Source organism: Simochromis diagramma, unplaced genomic scaffold, assembly GCF_900408965.1.
Source record: "Simochromis diagramma unplaced genomic scaffold, fSimDia1.1 OVJJ01000786.1, whole genome shotgun sequence".
In the NCBI taxonomy this organism is placed as follows: domain Eukaryota; kingdom Metazoa; phylum Chordata; class Actinopteri; order Cichliformes; family Cichlidae; genus Simochromis; species Simochromis diagramma.
This window is the reverse complement of record NW_024386882.1, coordinates 39,517-60,186: the sequence shown is the minus strand read 5'-3', so window position 1 is coordinate 60,186 and position 20,670 is coordinate 39,517. Positions and strand designations below refer to the sequence as shown.

At 43.7% G+C, this 20,670-nt stretch overlaps 1 protein-coding gene and 1 long non-coding RNA gene across 3 annotated transcripts; one reads left to right on the top strand and one right to left on the bottom strand.

Moving 5' to 3' along the window:
• Positions 1–1,694: 1,694 nt before the first annotated feature.
• On the bottom strand, positions 1,695–20,122 carry LOC120733586. The gene is made up of 3 exons (XR_005695862.1): positions 20,110–20,122; positions 18,327–18,331; positions 1,695–1,798 (listed from the first exon to the last, which is right to left on the bottom strand). It is a non-coding gene; the product is annotated as an uncharacterized LOC120733586 (long non-coding RNA).
• LOC120733585 (protein asteroid homolog 1-like) lies at positions 14,555–18,100 on the top strand. Of its 2 annotated transcripts, none has more exons than XR_005695861.1 (4): positions 14,555–16,102; positions 16,191–16,389; positions 16,488–16,745; positions 16,826–18,100. XR_005695861.1 is itself a non-coding variant. In XM_040031880.1 (4 exons), exons 1-4 carry the CDS (start codon positions 14,888–14,890, stop codon positions 16,986–16,988), a joined length of 1,740 nt encoding a protein of 579 aa, XP_039887814.1. In that variant the 5' UTR covers positions 14,555–14,887; the 3' UTR covers positions 16,989–18,100. The 2 variants fall into 2 exon arrangements, 1 of the variants encoding a protein (XP_039887814.1); XM_040031880.1 differs by having other exon boundaries at positions 16,583–16,745.
• Positions 20,123–20,670: the final 548 nt, after the last annotated feature.

Genomic DNA, 20,670 nt, shown 5'->3' with positions numbered 1-20,670 from the left:
TTTTTTTTTCTCCTATTACCTCCACACAGCAGCACCACCAAGCTTTTAGCCTGACAGCTTTGTTCTGCTTCCTCTGCTTGCCTCACTACACCTCCCCCCCCCCCCCTCCCCGGTCACCCCCGGCTTCCGCCATAAGTCCGGACTCACCTCACACATCCGGCTTGGGCTTTGGACTATCAGCCTCCTGGAGAGAGCGTGGACTCTGTCTCAGTCTGGAGTTGCCCCCGAACCAAATGGTGGACACCAGAGCTGAGGGGAGCCACCAGCTGAGAAGGAGTCCTATTGGCTTAGTTAGCCTGTGGAACTTGGGAAGCAGCTCGATATGTACCGATAGGGCTTTGAGTTGACGTCACGCCCAGTGCATTGTGGGATTGGCGCCATGTCCGGAGGCAACATCAAAATCAAACACACAGTGTTGGAGTGTTGGAAGCGGACTGCCAGAAACCATGCTTAAAATCAGCGCAAAAAGACAAGGGCTGTATCGCGACCGATTGCGCCCAGACGCCAAGAGACGGTACTTGGAAAATAGCGTGCATGGGTAATGTGGACCGTATGAAAAAAGGCGTGGAGAGGAACCCAGAAAGCCTACCGCCGTTGTCCTATCCCAATATATTTGCGCCACCTTGCCTGTGGAGTCAGCGCCTAGGGAATCCTTTTCTGTGAATATAAATCCCTGGAGGTGCATATCTAATTCACAAACGGTTGGGTACAAGATTTGGCTGTTTTTAAGCCTCCCCGTTGTGAGTATGTTGACCATATGACCAAGATACAGCCAGAGGTTGCACATACATGGACTTCTCCTCAGCAGCTGCCGCCAAAAATTGCTCTAGATGAACGATTGATGCCAGCTGTGCGTTGCCATGTAAATAGTTTGCATACGCTAGGTACATGTGAACAGATCTTGAATTTAAAAAAAACAACTACTTTTCTGTTTTTTGAAACCACTTTACAGAAAGTACAATTATTTACAATGAACTGTGCATGCAACACAGCAGTTTTATGAATTTCAACAGAGCAAGTTTCTTTGGCCCTGGTTTGACAACCACACATGGGGCACATATTCACCAAACACAGCACACCTTAACAGTCTTATCAAGCAGTGTTGTGTCTTCACCCTCGCATGATTGAGTAATCAGATTGGAATTGTTAGTGTGTAGCTTCTTGACTGTTACGCAAGCTACTATTACTCGCTCAACATGAATTCTCAGTGGGCAATTGCTCTCGTTTTGGGATGGCAGAGAACTCGATTGCGCTCAGCTGACCGCTGCCATCCAAGCGTGACGTCTTCGTTTTAGTAATATCGGATACATGAGATCCCTCCCTTGCCTCCAGAGGGGAAACGATTAAAAGAGACCAATTTTCCAGCTTCTTGCCTTCCTTATCGTGTGATCTGCCATTGCAACCGACAACACAGCCGTACGAACCATAGCTGTTGCTTCCGTTGTGCTTTGTTTGGCCTACTTTCATGGCGGGAGGGGGCGTGGCTCCCCTCCTTGACCTCACGCTCCAAAGCCCTATAGAGATTGACCGCCACATGACTTTCGTGCATTGCCTGGGGCACTGGTGGCAAAACAATCAAAGCAATGCCTCAAAACACAAAATGGCCTGTAAATGGCCTGTATTTATATAGCGCTTTACTAGTCCCTAAGGACCCCAAAGCGCTTTACATATTCCAGTCATCCACCCCAGTTTCGATTAATGTATCACATTATATTGTTGGGAATGTTAAATGCTAAAGTGAAGAAAAGGTTTGATTTCACTCATGACTGAACATGTTATTATTAACCATAGTGGGTCACTGTAAAGAGTCAATTAACTGTTATAGAGGGGGGAAAAAAGCCAAAAAACCCTCTATTAATATCTATGGATAACAGGGAAATGGTAGGCTTGTCACATTCAAAATGGAGATATGTAATGATAAACACTGGTCCCCGCCTTTTAGGTGCTTTCTTGAAATAGTCAGCAATTTAAAAGTAAGATAGAACTGACAGGGGCATGTGCTGAGGGGTGGTGCTGCACAAGAACAAGAGCAAGATAAAGAAAATTATTGTGTTTAGCTTTGATAAATTCAAATTAAAATGTACCATTACACTCAGAGGCTCAATATGAAGTTCGATATATGCTAATTTTGTATGAAGTACATGACTGATAACTGTTCTGTCCTGAGCTTTTGTTTTTACAGCACCCGCTTGATCACACCAACAGTTTCTCGCCACCAAAAATGGGTACTTGCAAAGAATAGAGAATAGGGAGGAATATCATCAAGACTGGGAAAGGTAAGCCCCGAAGGGGGTGATAACACCAAAACTTTCACTTATGGTCAAATTCTCAAAATTTGACCCCAAACTTGAAAATTCTTCAAACATTTAGAGACAGAGTGGATAAACATAATGTCGCAAACCACATAAGGATGGAGCATTTGAATCGATGGTGAAATAACACGCCGTAAAAGGTTGATCATGTTGATTATGTTTATTCCAGTATGCAGAGCAAGGTTATTATCATTAACGAAAACTAACGAAATAATGAAAAATAGAAGTGAAAAAACATTTTCATTAACGGAAATATAATAAAAACAAAAAAGGAAAACTAACTAAAACTGTAATGAGTGTTCACAAAACTAACTAAAAGTAACTGAATTTATAGCAAAAATGTGTTTAGTTTCATTGATGTGTGCGTGTCCTACAATCTGATTGTTCAGTCTGACGTCACTAGCCGTGTCTGGGTCTAAACTCCGCTGCAGGTCCATATATCAAACGATCACTATGGCATTACTGAGAGTTGAAAAACTGTCTAAAGTCTTTCATCTTTAATAAAATGATCAGCGTTCTGCTCTACCAGGTGTAACAACTGAGTTTAACATCCAGGCATCCATGAAAACGGAATTTATGACATTTAACGGAGTTAGAAGTTAGCAGGAAGTTAGCTCGCTAGCTTCTATCTAAATACAATATAGCATGTCCTGACTGCGGGGTTTTGGAAACAAATTAAAACGTACAACTCTGCTATCACTTCCAGCATGAATGAAGACAGAAAACTAAACAGCAGTGACGTTTGTAGGGTTACTGAAGTTGGGCTAGCTGGTATATAATGATGTGCTACGTGACCGCTAGCGACACAGCTATGTTAGCATAATATAAACAAGCTAACTTTTTTTCCACTCGATAAAAGTTAACGTGAGTGTTCTCAGTGGTCAGGAACAAATGTAATGGCATGGCAGGATGCTGTAAAAGGACCAAACTTCAGCCAGGAGAACAACTGAGATAATCCATCCACAATACGAGGTTAGTCATTCATATACTGCTGCATGGGCTGGGCTGTAGTTACATCCTAAGGTTTTAAAAACTGAGCTTAAATAAATGATTAGCGGTAATAAAAGCCGAGTGAGGTCAACAGTGATCACTGACTGTTTTTAGGAGCTTCTTGAGATCAAATAGAAGAAAATACAAAACATTAAACATGTTAACAACACAAAAGCCATATTAAACACAGACTACTTTAGACCCGGAAGTAGGATTCGTCGCGTCATCACTGAACAACCGGATAGTCAAGGGTGAAAATAAAGTTTAGTTTCCAGATTTTTGCTTGCTGTCTCATTATGCCAGCAGGTGGCAGTACGTTAGTCGAGTCATCTGTGGTGCTGCTAGTATTGCCAACTTTGCGACGTTGTCGCTATATTTAGCGAGTTTTCAGACCCCTTAGCTAAAGAAGACGTGAAAGCGTGTATCACTTTTACTCTTAACAAGCAGCGGGTGCGGTAACGCAGTCAGTTCTTCTTCTACTCTTTTACTCTTATGCTGTTTTGTGGATCACAAGGTTTAAAACTACTTATAAACACACACACTGTTAAGGTTCAGATATTGAGGAAGGAGAGTACAAACAACCATGGTCCAGAAGATCTTGGTCAAACAATGATTTTAATGAATACACACGTGTGGGAAGAACAGCTCCGTTCGCAAACAGGAACTGATCTCCGACTTACTCAAAGCATACACAGATTTTTATAGCATCAGGGTTTGAATTAATGACGCCCCTTCATACGTCACAGATACATTTTATACATAGATCAGATCAAAACCACAATGACTTTTAACACAGTTCAAAAGAACATCATCTTCTATTTTCATGGCCGGTACTTCCTGTCTACCTTTCTGTTCTTGTCTTGAAGTGAATTGTTCCTCTTTCTTGCAGAGACAACAAGGAACGGTTCCTCTTTTACCGAGACAATTTTGCAGTTACAACCAGACATGACTAATCTCTCCTTTAAATAAATCTAATGTATGTGTGTGTGTGTTGACCTCACTCAGCCTCTATGTCACCTCTCACCTACTAACTGTCTGTGTCTTGTCCTTAAATGCTTCTTTCTCAATTTACCTGTTGCACTTCTGACCTTTCACCAGACCAGAGGCTCATCCTTAGGTACAATAGCCTAACTGAAACTACATGTACTATGTTGAATAAATGTTTTAATCAAGAACCTCTAATGAAAGCTTAATATAAAAATGACCTGATATAAGTGTTTTGTAAGCATGTATTGCAATCCTTCTATGTTCTAGTTTTCCCTCAACATGGATCATCTGGACACTCTCACCAGTGAAGCTTAAAACCCTTAAAGAACCCGAACATCAACTCAAATAAGCACAGATATGCATTGTGTATAAAATAGTTATAACTGCACCTGGAATACAAAGTTAACATAATAACTGTGTGCATAAGCATCTTAAGGCCATCTTAAAGCTATGTGTTACTTTGTTAAAGCAATGATCACACTGCAGATTATATTATGCTGGTAATAATGATTCTTTAACAATAGCAGTAAAATAATTTCCCTGCTCCACAACACACAAAGTGACTCCACCAGAGTGCCTATTTCGGGTCACTTTTGTTAGGTTTTGTATTGTTGATTGTCATTTATGCTTAGAAATGTTTACTCATATATGCTTAGAAGTATATAATCATTTGTAGATTGAAAGAATGTCTCATCCTAGGAGGTCTGTAACAGCTCTGTGTAGCATGAAGAGGGGAGTGCGTTCACTCCTCTACAGAGTGTTCTGGCATAGATCCGTATCTTCTCTTGTTGATATATGGTATAGCAAACACACGTATATCTGTTTAAGTATAAGAGCCTTTTGTTCAGATGGACCCGCTAGACTCTTCACAGGGTCACATCTTGACCTCACACACACACACACACACACACACAGACACACACAGACACACACACACACACACACACACAGACACACACACACACACACACAACACACACCAGACACACACAAACACACAGACACACACACACACACACACACACACAGACACACAGACACACACACACACACACACACACACACGACACACACACACAGACACACACACACACACACACACACACACACACACACACACACACACACACACACACACAGACACACACACAGACACACACACACACACACACACACACACACACACACACACACACACACACACACACACACACACACACACACACACAGACACACACACACACACACAGACACACACAGACACACACAGACACACACACACACACACACACACACACACAGACACACAGACACACAGACACACACACACACACACACAGACACACACACACACACACACACACACACACACACACACACACACACACACACACACACACACACACACACACAGACACACAGACACACACACACACACACACACACACAGACACACACACAGACACACACACACACACACACACAGTATTCTTTGTTCACATGTATACCTATGTAAGATGTTAGATGTTAATGACCCTATGCATATTCATGTCACCACAATAAAAGGAGTGCTGTGGGGAGCCTGGCTGAGAGTCTGACGGAGGTCAAGTGGTGGAACGACACTTGGCTCCAGGCAGGTCTCCCTCATGCACGAGTAACATGAAGAACCTTGCCTACTTCGTGTCTTGCTTGCTGTGTAATTATATTGTCCTCAACGTTCCAGCGAATAGGTTCAAGCTACAAACCTATCATTAATTGGTCCTTCGAGAGCCGGAGCCCTGGAGTCGACATTCACAGAGGGGAGGAGGGACACGCTGAAAGACTGACGTCAGCCAGGAAGTTCCTGTGGATCAACTGTCTGTCTTTTCTCCTCGATGAATGACGATCAGCGGGATCCGAGGCTGATATTACACGCTAAGCAACACCAAGTAAGTTTAAGTCTTTGCCACTGTGTGCAGCAAAGCACACCACCACTGTGTGAGGTTGCGTTGAAATTCTTTATCACTGTGTGCAATAAAGCACGTGATCATTGCGTTGTAAGTCTTTGCCACTGTGTGCGGCGAAGCACGCAGCCACTGTGTGAGACTGCGTTGAGACAATAGGCCTAATTTTTGTTGGTTGTGAGGATATTTATTGTTGTTGTTGTGTGAGTGGTATTTGTGTGAGTGCGTGCAGAGCAGAACACGTGGTCTGTGACACCGACTGTTGTTGTTATCATGGGTTCCTAAGCAACCAAGAGTGTGTCAGAGGGTGACAGACGTTTATGGTGGACTTTAAATAAAAGAGAGCGACGGCTCCTTAGCTGCGCGGGTTTCACGCGGACCTGAGCCGTGCGGTTAATCGCAGGCTTATAAATGGAAGAGATTCAAATGTTAGAAGTTTTCAGAAGCCCACATCAGCAGCACTTAAGATGTGCTGTGGTGAATGGCTTTCCCCCCACCCCTTGCTGACACAAAATGTTAACTCTTCAGCTTGCCCTGATCGACAACAGCCTGTGTGCCAGACCATAGATGTAATTGAGGTGGATAGTTGTTAAAAGTTGCTCAAATTCAGTACAATGACATATGAGGTGAAGTGATATAGATAAATATTTAAACTAATGAAGTGCATAGAGGCACTTGACCTGTGTGAAAGACTGTTGTCTTATTATGAGCCATTGTTGAGATATAGAGCACGCCTGTGAAAACAACTAATATGCTGAACCCTGTATGAAACATCTAAAAGTACATGATGGAGAAGCTGAATTGAATATGAAAGTGCAAGACTTTGCCACTGTTCATAGCATCAGCATCATGTTTCTGTTTATTTGTTTTGTTGTGATCATGCCTATGGATCACCATGGCACTAATCACCAGCCATATGATTTATTTATGCAGATGACAAAGTGAGTGTGAATGTGTTTGACGTCACAGTGTTTTTGTGCGCTGTGTAAAAGTAATTGCTTGTGATTGTGAAGAGCAGTGATTCTGCAGGTCACCAGCTATTGTAAAGAAAAAAAAAGAGTGAAAAACAGAAAGAATTTACATTGTAGATGAAAAAAGGACCACATTGAGGGTCCTTTTGTCCCCCCACAGAGGGTCCTTTTGTCCCTCTGTGGGGGGTCACTCCCACTAGGTTTATATCTGGGACTCTCCACCATTTGACCTTAGAACTGAAGAAGCTTCTCGGATGAGAGGTGAAACGTCTTCAAGCAACATAAAGAAGTCCAGACGCTTTTCTCTGCAAGCTCCTTTGACTACGATGACCTGGATGACTGAGAACCTTCACAGACGCACAAAGAAATACTTTCTTATTCTCATTTAAAATGTCTAGCTTTTATTAAATAATTATCTGAGTCTTGCAACAAACGATTGATAGATTGATGCATATATACCATCAGAACAGTGAACATCACTGTCACAACAGTGTTTGTTTTCATTCAAAGGTTTCATGATTTTTCCTATAATGGCGGCCGGTCTCTAGTCAAAATGCCCGGGACTATTTTTTTGTCCCAGTCCAGCCCTGTATGCAGCTCATCTGCAGTCTGGTGTTACCTACATCTTCCTATTCAGAAGGCAGAATTTCGGAGTTCTGAGTACAATCAAAGCACCACGACTGCAGTTTTTGTGTTGGATGTAAAAAGCGCACATGACACTGTGACGTAGGCTAGAATCATGCGGCAGTCAACGATGGTCCAGGCGTGGGATTTCTCTCGTGGAAATGTGCACATTATCTTTTCCTTTCTGTTGGTAGGTGGCACAGTGCACTGTGGCAAGTAAGCAAGCTAGAAGACTGGCAAAGTTATGGAAGCAACACATTAACAAGAGAATTCTGAGTAAAACCAAAGTTACTTTCCCTAGTAACTAGTTACTCTGAAAGTAATGAGTAACTTGAAGTAATTGAGTTACTTTTGATAGAAGTAACTATCCATCCATCCATCCATCCATCTTCATCCGCTTTATCCGGGGCCGGGTCGCGGGGGCAGCAGCCTAAGCAAAGAGGCCCAGACCTCCCTCTCCCCAGCCACCTCCTCCAGCTTATCCGGGGGAACACCAAGGCGTTCCCAGGCCAGCCGAGAGATATAATCTCTCCAGCGTGTCCTGGGTTTGCCCCGGGGCCTCCTCCCGGTGGGACATGCCTGGAACACCTCACCCAGGAGGCGCCCAGGAGGCATCCTTGTCAGATGCCCGAACCACCTCAGCTGGCTCCTTTCGATGTGGAGCAGCAGCTGCTCTACTCTGAGCCCCTCCCGGATGGCCGAACTTCTTACCCTATCTCTAAGGGAGAGGCCAGCCACCCTTCGGAGGAAGCTCATTTCCGCCGCTTGTATCTGCGATCTCGTTCTTTCGGTCACTACCCACAGCTCGTGGCCATAGGCGGGGGTAGGGATGTAGATCGACCGGTAAATTGAACACTCAGCTCCCTCTTCACCACAACGGACCGGTGCAGCGTCTGCATTACTGCAGCTGCAGCCCCAATCCGTCTGTTGATCTCCGGCTCCCTTCTCCCATCACTCGCGAACAAGACCCCGAGATACTTGAACTCCTCCACTTGGGGCAGGAACTCATCCTAGAAGTAACTAGTAATGTAACTAAGTTACTAATTTAAAGTAACTTACCCAACACTGGTATCTATTATTGTACGATCTTCTGTACAATATAAAGCACCTTTAGGCGACTGTTTTTGTGATTTGGCGCTATATAAATAAAATTGAATTGAGTAAAATTCCCTTTTTGACCTGAAACCTTGTTGTAGCTGTAGAGTGAACACACTGATCCCAGATCAGCTCTCACACTGCCACACTGTTTGCTTTATTTGGAATATGAGTAATGCCAACATTCACAGTTTCTCTGTTTCCAGTCTATAGATCGCGTCACACTTTTTACCTTCACCTGTGCAGTAAAGAGTGATAGCAGAGCTGAAACCAACTATCCAATCAGTGAGCAGCATCAACACCTGAGCTTCATTCAAATGTGGTGACAGGCTGGGGTTGTTTGTTCAGCTGCAGGGGAAGTTTGCTGTCGCAGCTGCGATCATTTAAATGTGACTTTTCATTAGTGTGGACGTAGCTTTAAACAGAGTTATGAGTATACCTACTCTAAAAGGACTTTTTTTTTTTTTTTTACAAAATAATGACAGTAAATAATTCACAGTAAAATGAAGCTCCGTGCTAGTCTGCTGAGTCCCTCCCACCTGTCCACCTTCAGGTGGAGTCCCGCGTCCTTCCAAGAAGCAGCTCACTTGCGTGTCCATGTTTAGTGTCCAGTTGTAGAGTGGAGCTTGTTGTTGTTTTTACTGTGATGAGCATTTTCAATAGATCTGTACCAAACTTTGGAGCCATCAGACATTGATCAGTGATCTTTCTTTGACTGGAAACAATCAGATAAACTCAGTTTGTTCTTAAGAATTCAGCATTCATATATCTGCATGTTGAGTCTTAATGTGCAGCTGAATGAAGCTCACTTAACGATGTTATTTGAGTTACTCATGTAAAGTTTAACATCACCACACAACACACAGTCAAAAGCACGAAAGAACATTAATCAGTCACTTGTTCACCATTAATAGCAACAACATCACTTTATAATAAATTGATAATATTTTATTATAATGTCCTTCTACATAGAATAGAATAGAATAGAATTCAACTTTATTGTCATTGCACATGCACAGGTACAGGGCAACGAAATGCAGTTTGCATCCACCCAGAAGTGCTTTAGTGATATAGATATATTACAATATATATTAGCAATAATATAGATATGTGAGTATATTACAGAAATGGGTCTATTATGGTATGTTATAATGTACACGTATGAAGTATGTTGTGAATATTCTATAACTATAAGTATGTACAGGCTGTAGTGAGTACAAGCTATGTACAGGCTATGAACAGGATATAAATATGAAAAACTATACAGAATATGAAATAAATAACTTTACAGAATCTGAGATATACAGTTATACAGAAATGGGAACTATGCAAGTTGTAAACAGTTGTAGGATTAAAGATTATCGAATGTACAGAATGATTATTTACACAGAGCTATACAGTAGTGCAGTTAAGATAAGTGAGGGTGTAGATAGTTTCTACAGAGGCTATATAAAGTGCTAGTGGTTGTGAGTGGTGGTTCAGTCCATGTTATTATTGTGTGTTTGAGGGTACAGTTGCCCATTGTGGGTGTGTGTATGTTCAGTCCATGAGTTTAACGTGGGTCAGATGTCAGGAGGCAGAGTTCAGGAGTCTGACAGCTGTGGGGAAGAAGCTGTTCCGGTACCTGGTGGTCTTAGTCCGGAGGCTCCTGTGGTGCCTCCCAGAGGGCAGGAGGGTGAAGAGTCCATGTGATGGGTGACTGGGGTCTTTGATGATTTTCCCAGCCCTTTTCAGACACTGCTTCCTGTAGATGTCTTTTATGGCAGGGAGTGGTGCTCCGGCGATGCGCTGGGCAGTTTTCACGACCCTCTGCAACGCCTTCCGGTCCGAGGCAGAGCAGTTCCCGTACCAGACTGTTATACAGTTGGTCAGGATGCTCTCGATGGTGCAGCGATAGAAGTTCACCAGGATGTCTGAGGACAGGTGGTTCTTCCTCAGAGTCCTCAAGAAGAAGAGGCGCTGGTGAGCCTTCTTGACCAGCTTGGAGCAGTTGGTCGTCCAGGTGAGATCCTCGGAGATGTGGACTCCCAGGAACTTGAAGCTGCTCACACGCTCCACAGCCATCCCCTTAATGTGGATGGGTGGATGTGGGTCAGCATTCCTCCTGTAGTCCACGATGAGCTCCTTGGTCTTCTCGGTGTTAAGCAGCAGGTTGTTTCTGTCGCACCACTCAGCCAGACGATCCACCTCCTCCCTGTAGGCGGCCTCATCGTTGTCACTGATGAGGCCAATCACCGTGGTGTCATCTGCAAACTTAATGATGGTGTTGGAACCATCAGCAGGTCTGCAGTCGTGGGTGAAGAGGGAGTAGAGGAAAGGGCTCATCACACAGCCTTGTGGTACACCTGTGTTCATCGTGATTGTAGATGAACAGTGGTTATCCATCCGGACGTGTTGGGGCGGTTGGTCAGGAAGTCCAGTAACCATTTGCAGATGAGGGAACTGATGCCCAGGTCTGTCAGTTTCCTGATGAGTTGTGAGGAGTGGATTGTATTGAACGCTGAACTGAAGTCTATAAACAGCATTCTGGCATAGGTGTTGTTGTTGTCCAGGTGTGAGAGGACAGAGTGCATTGCGATGGAGACTGCATCCTCTGTGCTCCTGTTCTGGCGGTATGCGAAGTGGTGGGGGTCCAGGGTTGGGGGGGAAACAGGATTTGAAGTGTGCTAGGACCAGTCGCTCTAAGCACTTAGTGATGATGGGGGTGAGTGCTACTGGGCGGTAATCATTGAGGCAAGATGGGTTGGAGTTTTTGGGTATCGGGACGATGGAGGTGGATTTGAAGCAGGCCGGTACCACAGCGTGGGCCAAGGACAGGTTGAATATGTCTGTGAGCACTCCTGCAAGCTCCCCAGAACACGCTCTGAGAACACGCCCGGGGATGCCATCAGGACCTGCAGCCTTGTGGACATTGATCCTGCTCAGCACCGCTCCTACATCGGTGGGGGAGAGAGTCAGAGGTTGGTGGTCTGGCGTCATGTCTGCTTTGGTTGTGGTTGTGGGGTTCCCTCGCTCAAAACGAGCATAAAAGTTGTTGAGCTCGTTGAGGAAGGAGACATCAGCGGATGCGGGGGAGGGTTTGGTGGTCCTGTAGTCTGTGATGGTCTGGAGTCCTTGCCACATGCGTCGGGGGTTGGAGTTGGAGAAGTGTTCTTCTACCTTCTTTTTGTAATGGTGTTTGGCTTTTTTGATGCCCTTCTTTAGATTAGCCCTGGCTGTGCTGTAGGCGTGTGCATCTCCTGACCTAAAGGCAGTGTTGCGGGCCTTCAGGAGGAGACGAACATCCCGGTTCATCCAAGGCTTCTGGTTGGGGTACATGGTGATCCGTTTCTGGGTGGTGACACTGTCTGTGGTTTCGGAGATGTAATCCAGTACAGATGAGGCGTACTGGTCCAGGTCTGTGTGGGTGAACATATTCCAGTCTGTGTTTTTAAATCTGTCCTGGAGCACTGCGTCTGTCCCCTCTGGCCACACTTTAATTGTCCTCACAGCAGGTTTCACACGTTGGATGAGTGGTGAATACCGAGGTGTGAGGAACAGGGAGAGATGGTCCGATTGTCCAATGTGGGGGAGGGGTGTGGCTTTGTAGGCTCCAGCCAGGTTGGAATACACATGGTCTAAAGTCTTGTCTCCTCTGGTGTGGCAGGAGACATGTTGGTGGAATCTGGGGAGGACTGTCTTTAAGTTGGTGTGGTTGAAGTCGCCAGCAACAATAAAAGCAGCCTCGGGGTGTTTATTCTGGTGTTTGTTAATGGCTGCAGAAAGTTCTTTCATGGCCAACCTAGCATTAGCGTCGGGGGTATATACACGGCAGTGAGTATGATCGAAGTGAATTCTCTGGGGAGATAATAAGGTCTGCATTTGACCATTAAAAACTCCGCATTAGGTGAGCAGTGACTCTCAGTAGTAGTGGAGTTCATGCACCAAGCATTGTTAATATAAATGCACAAACCTCCACCTCTGGTCTTGCCGGAGTCATCTGCTAGCCTGTCGGCTCGGTGTGTGTGGCGTCCTGCTAACTCGATAGCATTGTCCGGGCAGCTGTTGTTCAACCATGTTTCGGTGAAAAACATGACATTTGAGTCCATAATCCGTCTGTTGTTAGTGATGGAGAGCCGTATCTCATCCATTTTGTTTGCCAGAGAACGGACATTGGCGAGAAAAATACTGGGTAAAGGCAGCCGGTGTGGTGTTAGCTTTAGCTTAGCCCGTAGCCCTCCGCGCCTACCTCGCCTTTGTTTACGATCTCGGCGCCGTCTGCGTGCACTTCCGCCCAGCCGGGGAGAGTGGGCAGCCTCTGGTGTTCTGGAGATCTCTGGGATGAGTCGGAGATCGGCGATAAAACTGTTGGAGTTGTGAGTCCAGATGTCCAGAAGCTCTTGTCTGCTGTAGGTCAGCAACGCACAGCAATTCTGGACGAATAATCTGGTTAAAAGTAGATAAAAAACCGCTAAATAGCAGATTCTGGAGAGACACTGAGCCTCGCGTTGTTCACGCGCCGCCATCTTGGATCTATTTATATATATATATATATATATATATATATACATCAGACACTCAGTGAAGCGGGTTTGTTGGAGATGTTCAGGTGTAAAGATCAGAACCACTTTAACAAGGATTACATCAGGTGTGATCAGGTCAAAGTCTGTATGAGACCTTGTGGTCTCCTGTTTAGCAGAGGTGAGGACCTGCAGAGCAAGAAGCAGTCTGATCCAGACTCTTCATGCTGTCCTTTAACAACAACTTCCATTCATGAGAACGGAAGAAGGAACAGAGCAGACCCAGCAGCACAGGTGGGAGGGGCTCATCAGTTCATTTGACTGGACACTGCACCATTTCTCTGCTTTCTTCCTCTTTCATTTACATTAAATTTGTATTTTATTTCCCTGTGTGTGTCTCTGTGTTCAGATGTGACTCACTTCTTTTTGATTGTCCTGTTGAATGTTCATCTTGGTCAGAGGGCCCGGTGGCGCCAGTGTCCGGCAGCCTCGCCTCTGTCAGTGCGCCCCAGGGTGGCTGTGGCTACAATGTAGCTGCCATCACCAGTGTGTGAATGTGTGTGTGAATGGGTGGTTGACTGATTGTGTAAAGCGCTTTGGGGTCCTTAGGGACTAGAAAAGCGCTACACAAATACAGGCCATTTACCATTTACCATCTCTACTGATTTGACTTTTAGACCTCAGAGATGATTTTGCTGCTCACACAGGTACCGGCTAGATATAGTCAGGCTCACCTCAACACATGGCTTGGGCTTTGGAATAAGCCTCCTGGAGAGAGGCTGGACTCTGTCTCAGTCTGGAGTTGCCCCCGAACCAAATGGTGGACACCAGAGCTGAGGGGAGCCACCAAGCTGAAGAAGGAGTCCTATTGGGCTTAGTTAGCCTGTGGAACTTGGGAAGCAGCTGATATGTACCGATAGGGCTTTGGAGTTGACGTCACGCCACAGTGCATTGTGGGATTGCGGCGCCATGTCAGGAGGCAACAAATCAAAACAAACACACAGTGTTGGAGTGTTGGAAGCGGACGAGGAGCTGCGACTTTCACTCGGGCTTCAAGATGTCGATTTTGGAACAGTTGCTTCTTTCTTAGTCAGCATGCTCACAGTCTATGGTTATATAACACTGGTTTCACTGTGGACGGTGACGCTCGTGTTGCAGCAGTTTTCAGTTCATGGCAGGGTTGAGCCTTTGTGATGGAAACAAAGTACCTTTGCTTTATTAACAGCTGTAAAGTTAATGAAACACGTTTGATTTTGCTCCACAGGGTGAAATGAAACAGAAAACAATGACATGAAGAATAAAGAAATGAAACCAAAAGAGTAAGATAGGAATGTTAGATTAGTCACAACAGGTTTGACTGGTTCTGTCGGGTTGGGTGTGCACTCTACTAGGTGTACAAATATCTGCAGACACAGAGGCATAAGCACAATAACCACCGCTCATCTTCATCCACACTTTAAGGAATCATGGAGGTTTCAGCGTTAAAGAAAATGATAGATGATTTGAGTCTCTGTGAAGACGTTATGGTAGAAAAAACAGGTCTCATCATTGATGGTAATGCTCTTTACTATTTTTTGTATTATACATCCGATCCAAAGCTGGACCAGCGCTGTGGAGGAGATTATCCTGGATTCAAACATGAGGTCTGTAAGTTCTTTAAGACTCTGCAGGACTGTAAAGTCAATCCGTACGTCATCCTGGATGGAGACACAGGGCCCGAGAAGCATGAAAAAGTTTTGTCTCGTCTAAAAAATAAACTGAAAAAAGCAAAGACAGTAGCAGAGACAGAGCCTGATGTCACTTTAAAAGAAGGATATAATGTCTTACCACCTCTGGTCAAAGATGTCTTCATAGAAATCTTAAGGGAAAAAGGCATAGAGTTTAAAGTGTGTTTAGGAGAGGCAGACCCTGAGGTTGTTTCTGCTGCAAATCAGAAACAATGTGCTGTGCTGTCTATTGACAAGGATTTTTACTACTTTGATGTGCACAAAGGTTTCCTTAATCTCCACAACTTTGAGTGGAAAAAAGGAAAGGATGGAAAAATTCCTGCTAAGCTCTACACACGTTCAAAGTTTTGTGAGCATTTTAAATTGGACCCTGCTCTCATGCCAGTCTTTGCTTCAATAGCAGGAAATGATTATTCAAACTTAGAAGACAATGGTGCTTTTGCAAAGGAATCATCTTCACCTGGTGAGTACAGCATTAAAAGACTGGATGGTATGCTCGGCTTTTTAGGTAAAGTGAACCTGGATCGCTTGAATGATTCAGAGAAGAGAGAACGTGCTCTGAATGAAGCTTTAAAGCATGTTAAAAAAAAAGCGAACCAAAAGTTCAAATTCGCCATTGAAAGATATGTTGAACCAGAAAAAAAAATAAAAACAAGTTCTAAGTTGCCACCATGGGTGTGTAAAAAAGTTGAGCGCGGAGAACTCACCAGTTTCGCCATAAGTGTTGTGGATTGGAAGAAAATCCTTCTGACCCCACTTGTGGAGGACTTTTCACAGCGTTACAGTAGTTACACAGCTGCTTACCGCATCAGACAGTACTTCTATGGACTGTTAACAGAAGGTGTGATTACTGAATATGACAGGGATGGAGAAGAGATCAAAGACTACCGTGTCCCATCAATACTTCCCAGCAGTGATGAACAGAAAAAACTGAGACTACAGTGTCTGAATGAGGTACTGAGGTTAATCATTAAATATGTGTTTAATTACTCTGACAGCCAGACGTGTTTCTGTGGTACATGTGAGCATCTTATCTGTGCAGGCTCCTGAGCGTTTGCGTCGCAGGGTGTTTGAGGAAGCTCTGCAGGTTCAGACATCAGAAAACATCCCCAACCAGCTGAAGCTGCCAGTCTGTGTGACTGCTTTCTGGTTTAAGAAGCTACAACACCACCCAAAGCCTGAAACTATAAACTGCCTCCACGCTCTCCTGCTGTGGTTTGTGTGTGAGCCCGATGGTCCAGGTTAGTCTCACTGGGTAACATGATGGATATCTACAATGAAATGCATTTATCTGTGTAAGAAGCAGTCAGATTTCCTCTAAACAGATTTTGTGTGACAGAAGCAGCTCTGATGCTTCCACATCAGTCTGAACAAGAAGAGAAACTGCTGCTGGTCTCTGGTTCTTTGGTTCCAAAACTTTGTCTTACTTTGTAGAGGACGAGTTTGAGAGGAAGATGAAAGCTTTAAAGGATGAAGGTGTGAGTAACTGGCAGCCACGTGTGGCTCATGCTTTCAGCCAATGGCAGTGCTGCATGAGGCAGAGCCTCCACCTGAACCAGCTGCTGTGTTCACCTCTACCAGAACCTCAGTGTGCACGGTAAACACCAGACCAATGATGTGCTCCACAGATGTTTAACCCACTTCATTAACTTTAACTGTGATTTTCTGCTTTGTCAGACTTTACTGTGGACCTCTCCTTCATCGGCTGGCAGATGAAGACATAATTAAACAACTACAGAAAACACTGAATGGACAAAAGAAGGAAATATATAAAAATTTAAAGACCATTCTTAATCCAACAACTACTGAGGAGGGGTCCTCAAGTGAGGAAGGATGTTAACAACTGGTGTTATTGAGGAAGATGGCATCCATCCCACTTTGGATGGTGCAGCTCTCCTTTCTAGACATCTGGATGAATTTATCCAGAATTAAAACCAGAAAATAGAGTTAAGGGCTTACATGCAACTCTGAACAGTCCCTCGTCCTGTCCCCCCAAAACCCTGTCCTCACAGAGGCTGTGACTCCATAACACCAAAGAGCCAAGACAGCTAAATGTGGTTCACTGAATATATTATTTTTACAGTAGAAGTTAAGAACACAAAGAAATGAGTGACGCAGTTTAAAGATCGATGGCTTCCTCTCCTCCTCCCTCCTTTTGTCTTTGGGTAAAGATGATAACATTTTAGAAACTAAAACTAATCAAATAAAACACAATCCTACTTCTAAATGAAATACAGGAAGTAGAAAAGAAAAATAGTGAAATAAAGAGCTGTCGGTGTGGTTTTACGTTGTTTTACTCAGTAGTTGAACTGAACCGAATCAAATTTAGCTAACGAGCAGCAGGAACCTGAAGAAAGCAGCAACATGGATTCTAGTCAGGTGTTTAATGAGCAGCTGAGAGAGGAGAGAAGAATTTATCAGGTAAATGAGGCAGACATTGGTAGCCGGTGTTCATTAACCCCACATTGTCTGCACAGGATAACTCACATGCACAACAGCCAATAAGAGCTCAGGCCATAAGACGTCCATATGCAGGAAACACCTCGATTTCACCTTCTTGTTATTATTTTGTGTCTACAGTGTGACCATGCAGAGGCCCACAAATCTGGAATAATATTGAAAGCTCTTTAAAAATATTAACGCCTTTCTCTGTATTCAAACGGACTCTAACACAAAATTTGCTACTAACATCTCTTTGATTTTGAACACTGTGTTGTAAGGATTTTTCAAAACTTGTAATCGAAGTGCTATTATTTCTAGTCCTCACTGACTTCATGTATTGGAGTAGTATTTTATGTTAGAACTTCTAGTATAACTTTAGGGTGTTTAGTGATTTAGGTTAGTACGATAATGTACATTGGGTACTATATATGTATTGTCTGTATATAATCTGGCGTTTGGGCCAAATGACTATTACAACCAAATAACTTCACAAATCAACTGAAACTGTTTCTCTGTGATTTGAATTTAGTCTTCAGGTTTTTGCTAATGTTTTAGAGCACTTTGTAAAATGTTTTTGAATAAAGTTACACATTAATAATCACTAACAAGACAGTTTGATCTTGTTCCATGTGAACTATCCAGATGAAGCTGGAGGTGACGAATAAAGCAGTGTGTGCGTGTGTGTGTCGGTGCTGATGTTTTCCCGTCATCCCAGTTTTCCTGGTTAAAAGTAAACATAATCTCAGACAGGAGTCCTGACAGCCACTCACTTTCGTCTCAGTTATGTGTTTTTAGTAAAAGTTCATCAGCTAAAAGCTCTGCAGGGAAATGTTTTCCCTTTGCACAGCTCTGCCCTGTGGAAGAACGCAGCTGTTACAACCAATAAGTTTTCATTTTCTAGTCTTCATGAGTCAGGTTATTGATTATCTGCAGCAAGGCTACTGACAGGAACTTTAAAGAGAGAGGTTCATCTGACAGAGAAACATGTTACATTGGACAAATATCACTGCTGGTTGTGAAAATTCGTCAGTAACCGAACAACATGTCACAGATTAAGTGATTGTGCAGGTGTGTGCTGTAATTTGTTTTCAGTTCTATCAGACATGTGCTGTGAAAGAAACCAGAAGAAACACTGTGGAAAAGAGACACAATATTTGTGACAATAGAAAATGTCATTGAAGGAAAATAACATTCTCATTTTTAAATACAACCTGACAAATTGTCATGTTTGTGTGTAGGCAGGCAGGAGGAGAGGACCCAAAATGCAGGACTCAAGGAAGCGGAAGAAACTAAAAATACACAGCTTTGTTGCTGGGATGAAGCAGAACAGAAAAACACTAACTGTTAAGGTTCAAAATTGGGGATGGAGACAAGAGGAAAAACCACAATAACAACACTGGTCCGGCCGGGTTGAGTCAAACAATGATTTTAATGATCACACGCGTGGGAGATGGACACTGATGCAGACAGCCTCAGATCTCAAAATGGTGGAGCATTGATCAAACTCTTATAGCCTCTGGTGCCCCCACCTTATCATAAAAGCCTAAACATTCACATGCTTTCTCTCACACGGCGCCTAAGCTACGACCTTGGCTCCCTGTTTATCTGCTCCTGCTGAGATGGGGCAGAAAACTCCAGCATGTTCTCTTCTAATCAGACAAATAAGGCGATGACTTTCTGCCAACAGTATTTCTTATAACTCAGCAGTATAATGCATCATAAAACAATATCATTCATTCACAACAAGTCAGCAGTCTAATGTAATGCAAATCAGTTTAACTAATGCAATAGTTATCAGCTTCTTCTAATTCAGGAGAATAATGCAAACTAAAACTACATAATAATTCACAATCTTTAATTAGGGGTCTAACATGGCATAAAATAATATTATAATCCCACACTGTCTAGGGCGTTGTCCGGAATGAGCAGAGAAAGACGTGTCTCGCAGAAAGTTTGAACGGGACTGCGAGAAGCAGGAAGTGTGTGAGCCAGCGAGGGGCGGGGTCACAGGCGGAACGAACGAGGAGTAAAATGTGTGTGTGAGAGAGAAAGAAAGGTGGGGGCGAGTCACCAGCCTGTGAGTGTGTGTGAGAGAGAAAGAAAGGTGGGGGCGAGTCACCAGCCTGTGAGTGTGTGTGAATTCCTGGATGACAAAAGAGGGAGAAAATTAGGTCAGTTGATTTTCTGTTAAATAATAATAGTCAAGAAATCAAAGTGATCAAATAGGAGAAAGTGAACTAAAGTAAATAAAGAAAACTAAAACAGTGGATTAGTGTTAAGGTAATGAAAATAAATTGCTAAAATTAACAGTGACATTTAAAGGTGATCAAGTATTCAAGGATGAATGGAGGATTTGATGGCTGACTGTATGAGAGCTGTTGGGCTGAAAGGACAAAGATTTTTGTGTTCGTGGTTAAGAGCAAATAAAAATTCACATTTAGGGTTTAAAGTCAGTAGAGTTCAAAACAAAATAAGCAGAGATGTGTTGCTTTAGGAGTGATGAAAACATATGCAGTCACAGTGAATAATGAAAGTCTCTCAGTCTGTCGTTTACAGGTGGGGAACGGACCTGGATCAGTTCTCCACGGGCAGCAGTTCATTAGAAAGAAAAAATAGAAACACTCAGCCAGAATTTTGGCTGAATTGTTTTGCAGCTTCCTGTCCTCATCCTGAACGAGCGAGCTCCAAGGAAGCTGATCTCTCCCTGAAGACACCAAGTGCAGTTCCAGAAGCACGAGCATGAACAGTGGACAGGAGTCCAAGAGACAATACCAGAGTTCTGAGCAGAGAGGTCCAGCAGCGCTGTGGGCAAACGGCATCAGAAAGAGAAGAACCATCATCTAGATTGGATGGATGGAGATGCGTTTCCAGCAAGCTGCAACCTCACTGTGTGTGAAGGACTTTTGAGAAGACTGTCTGAGTTTGACACTTGCCATGTTTGGAGTGAGATGGCAATGAAAGAGACAGTGGGACAAAGAGAGACACGGGACAAAGAGGTCAAAGGAGCTTGCAAAGAAAAGCGTCTGGACTTCTTTAAGTTGCTTGAAGACGTTTCACCTCTCATCCGAGAAGCTTCTTCA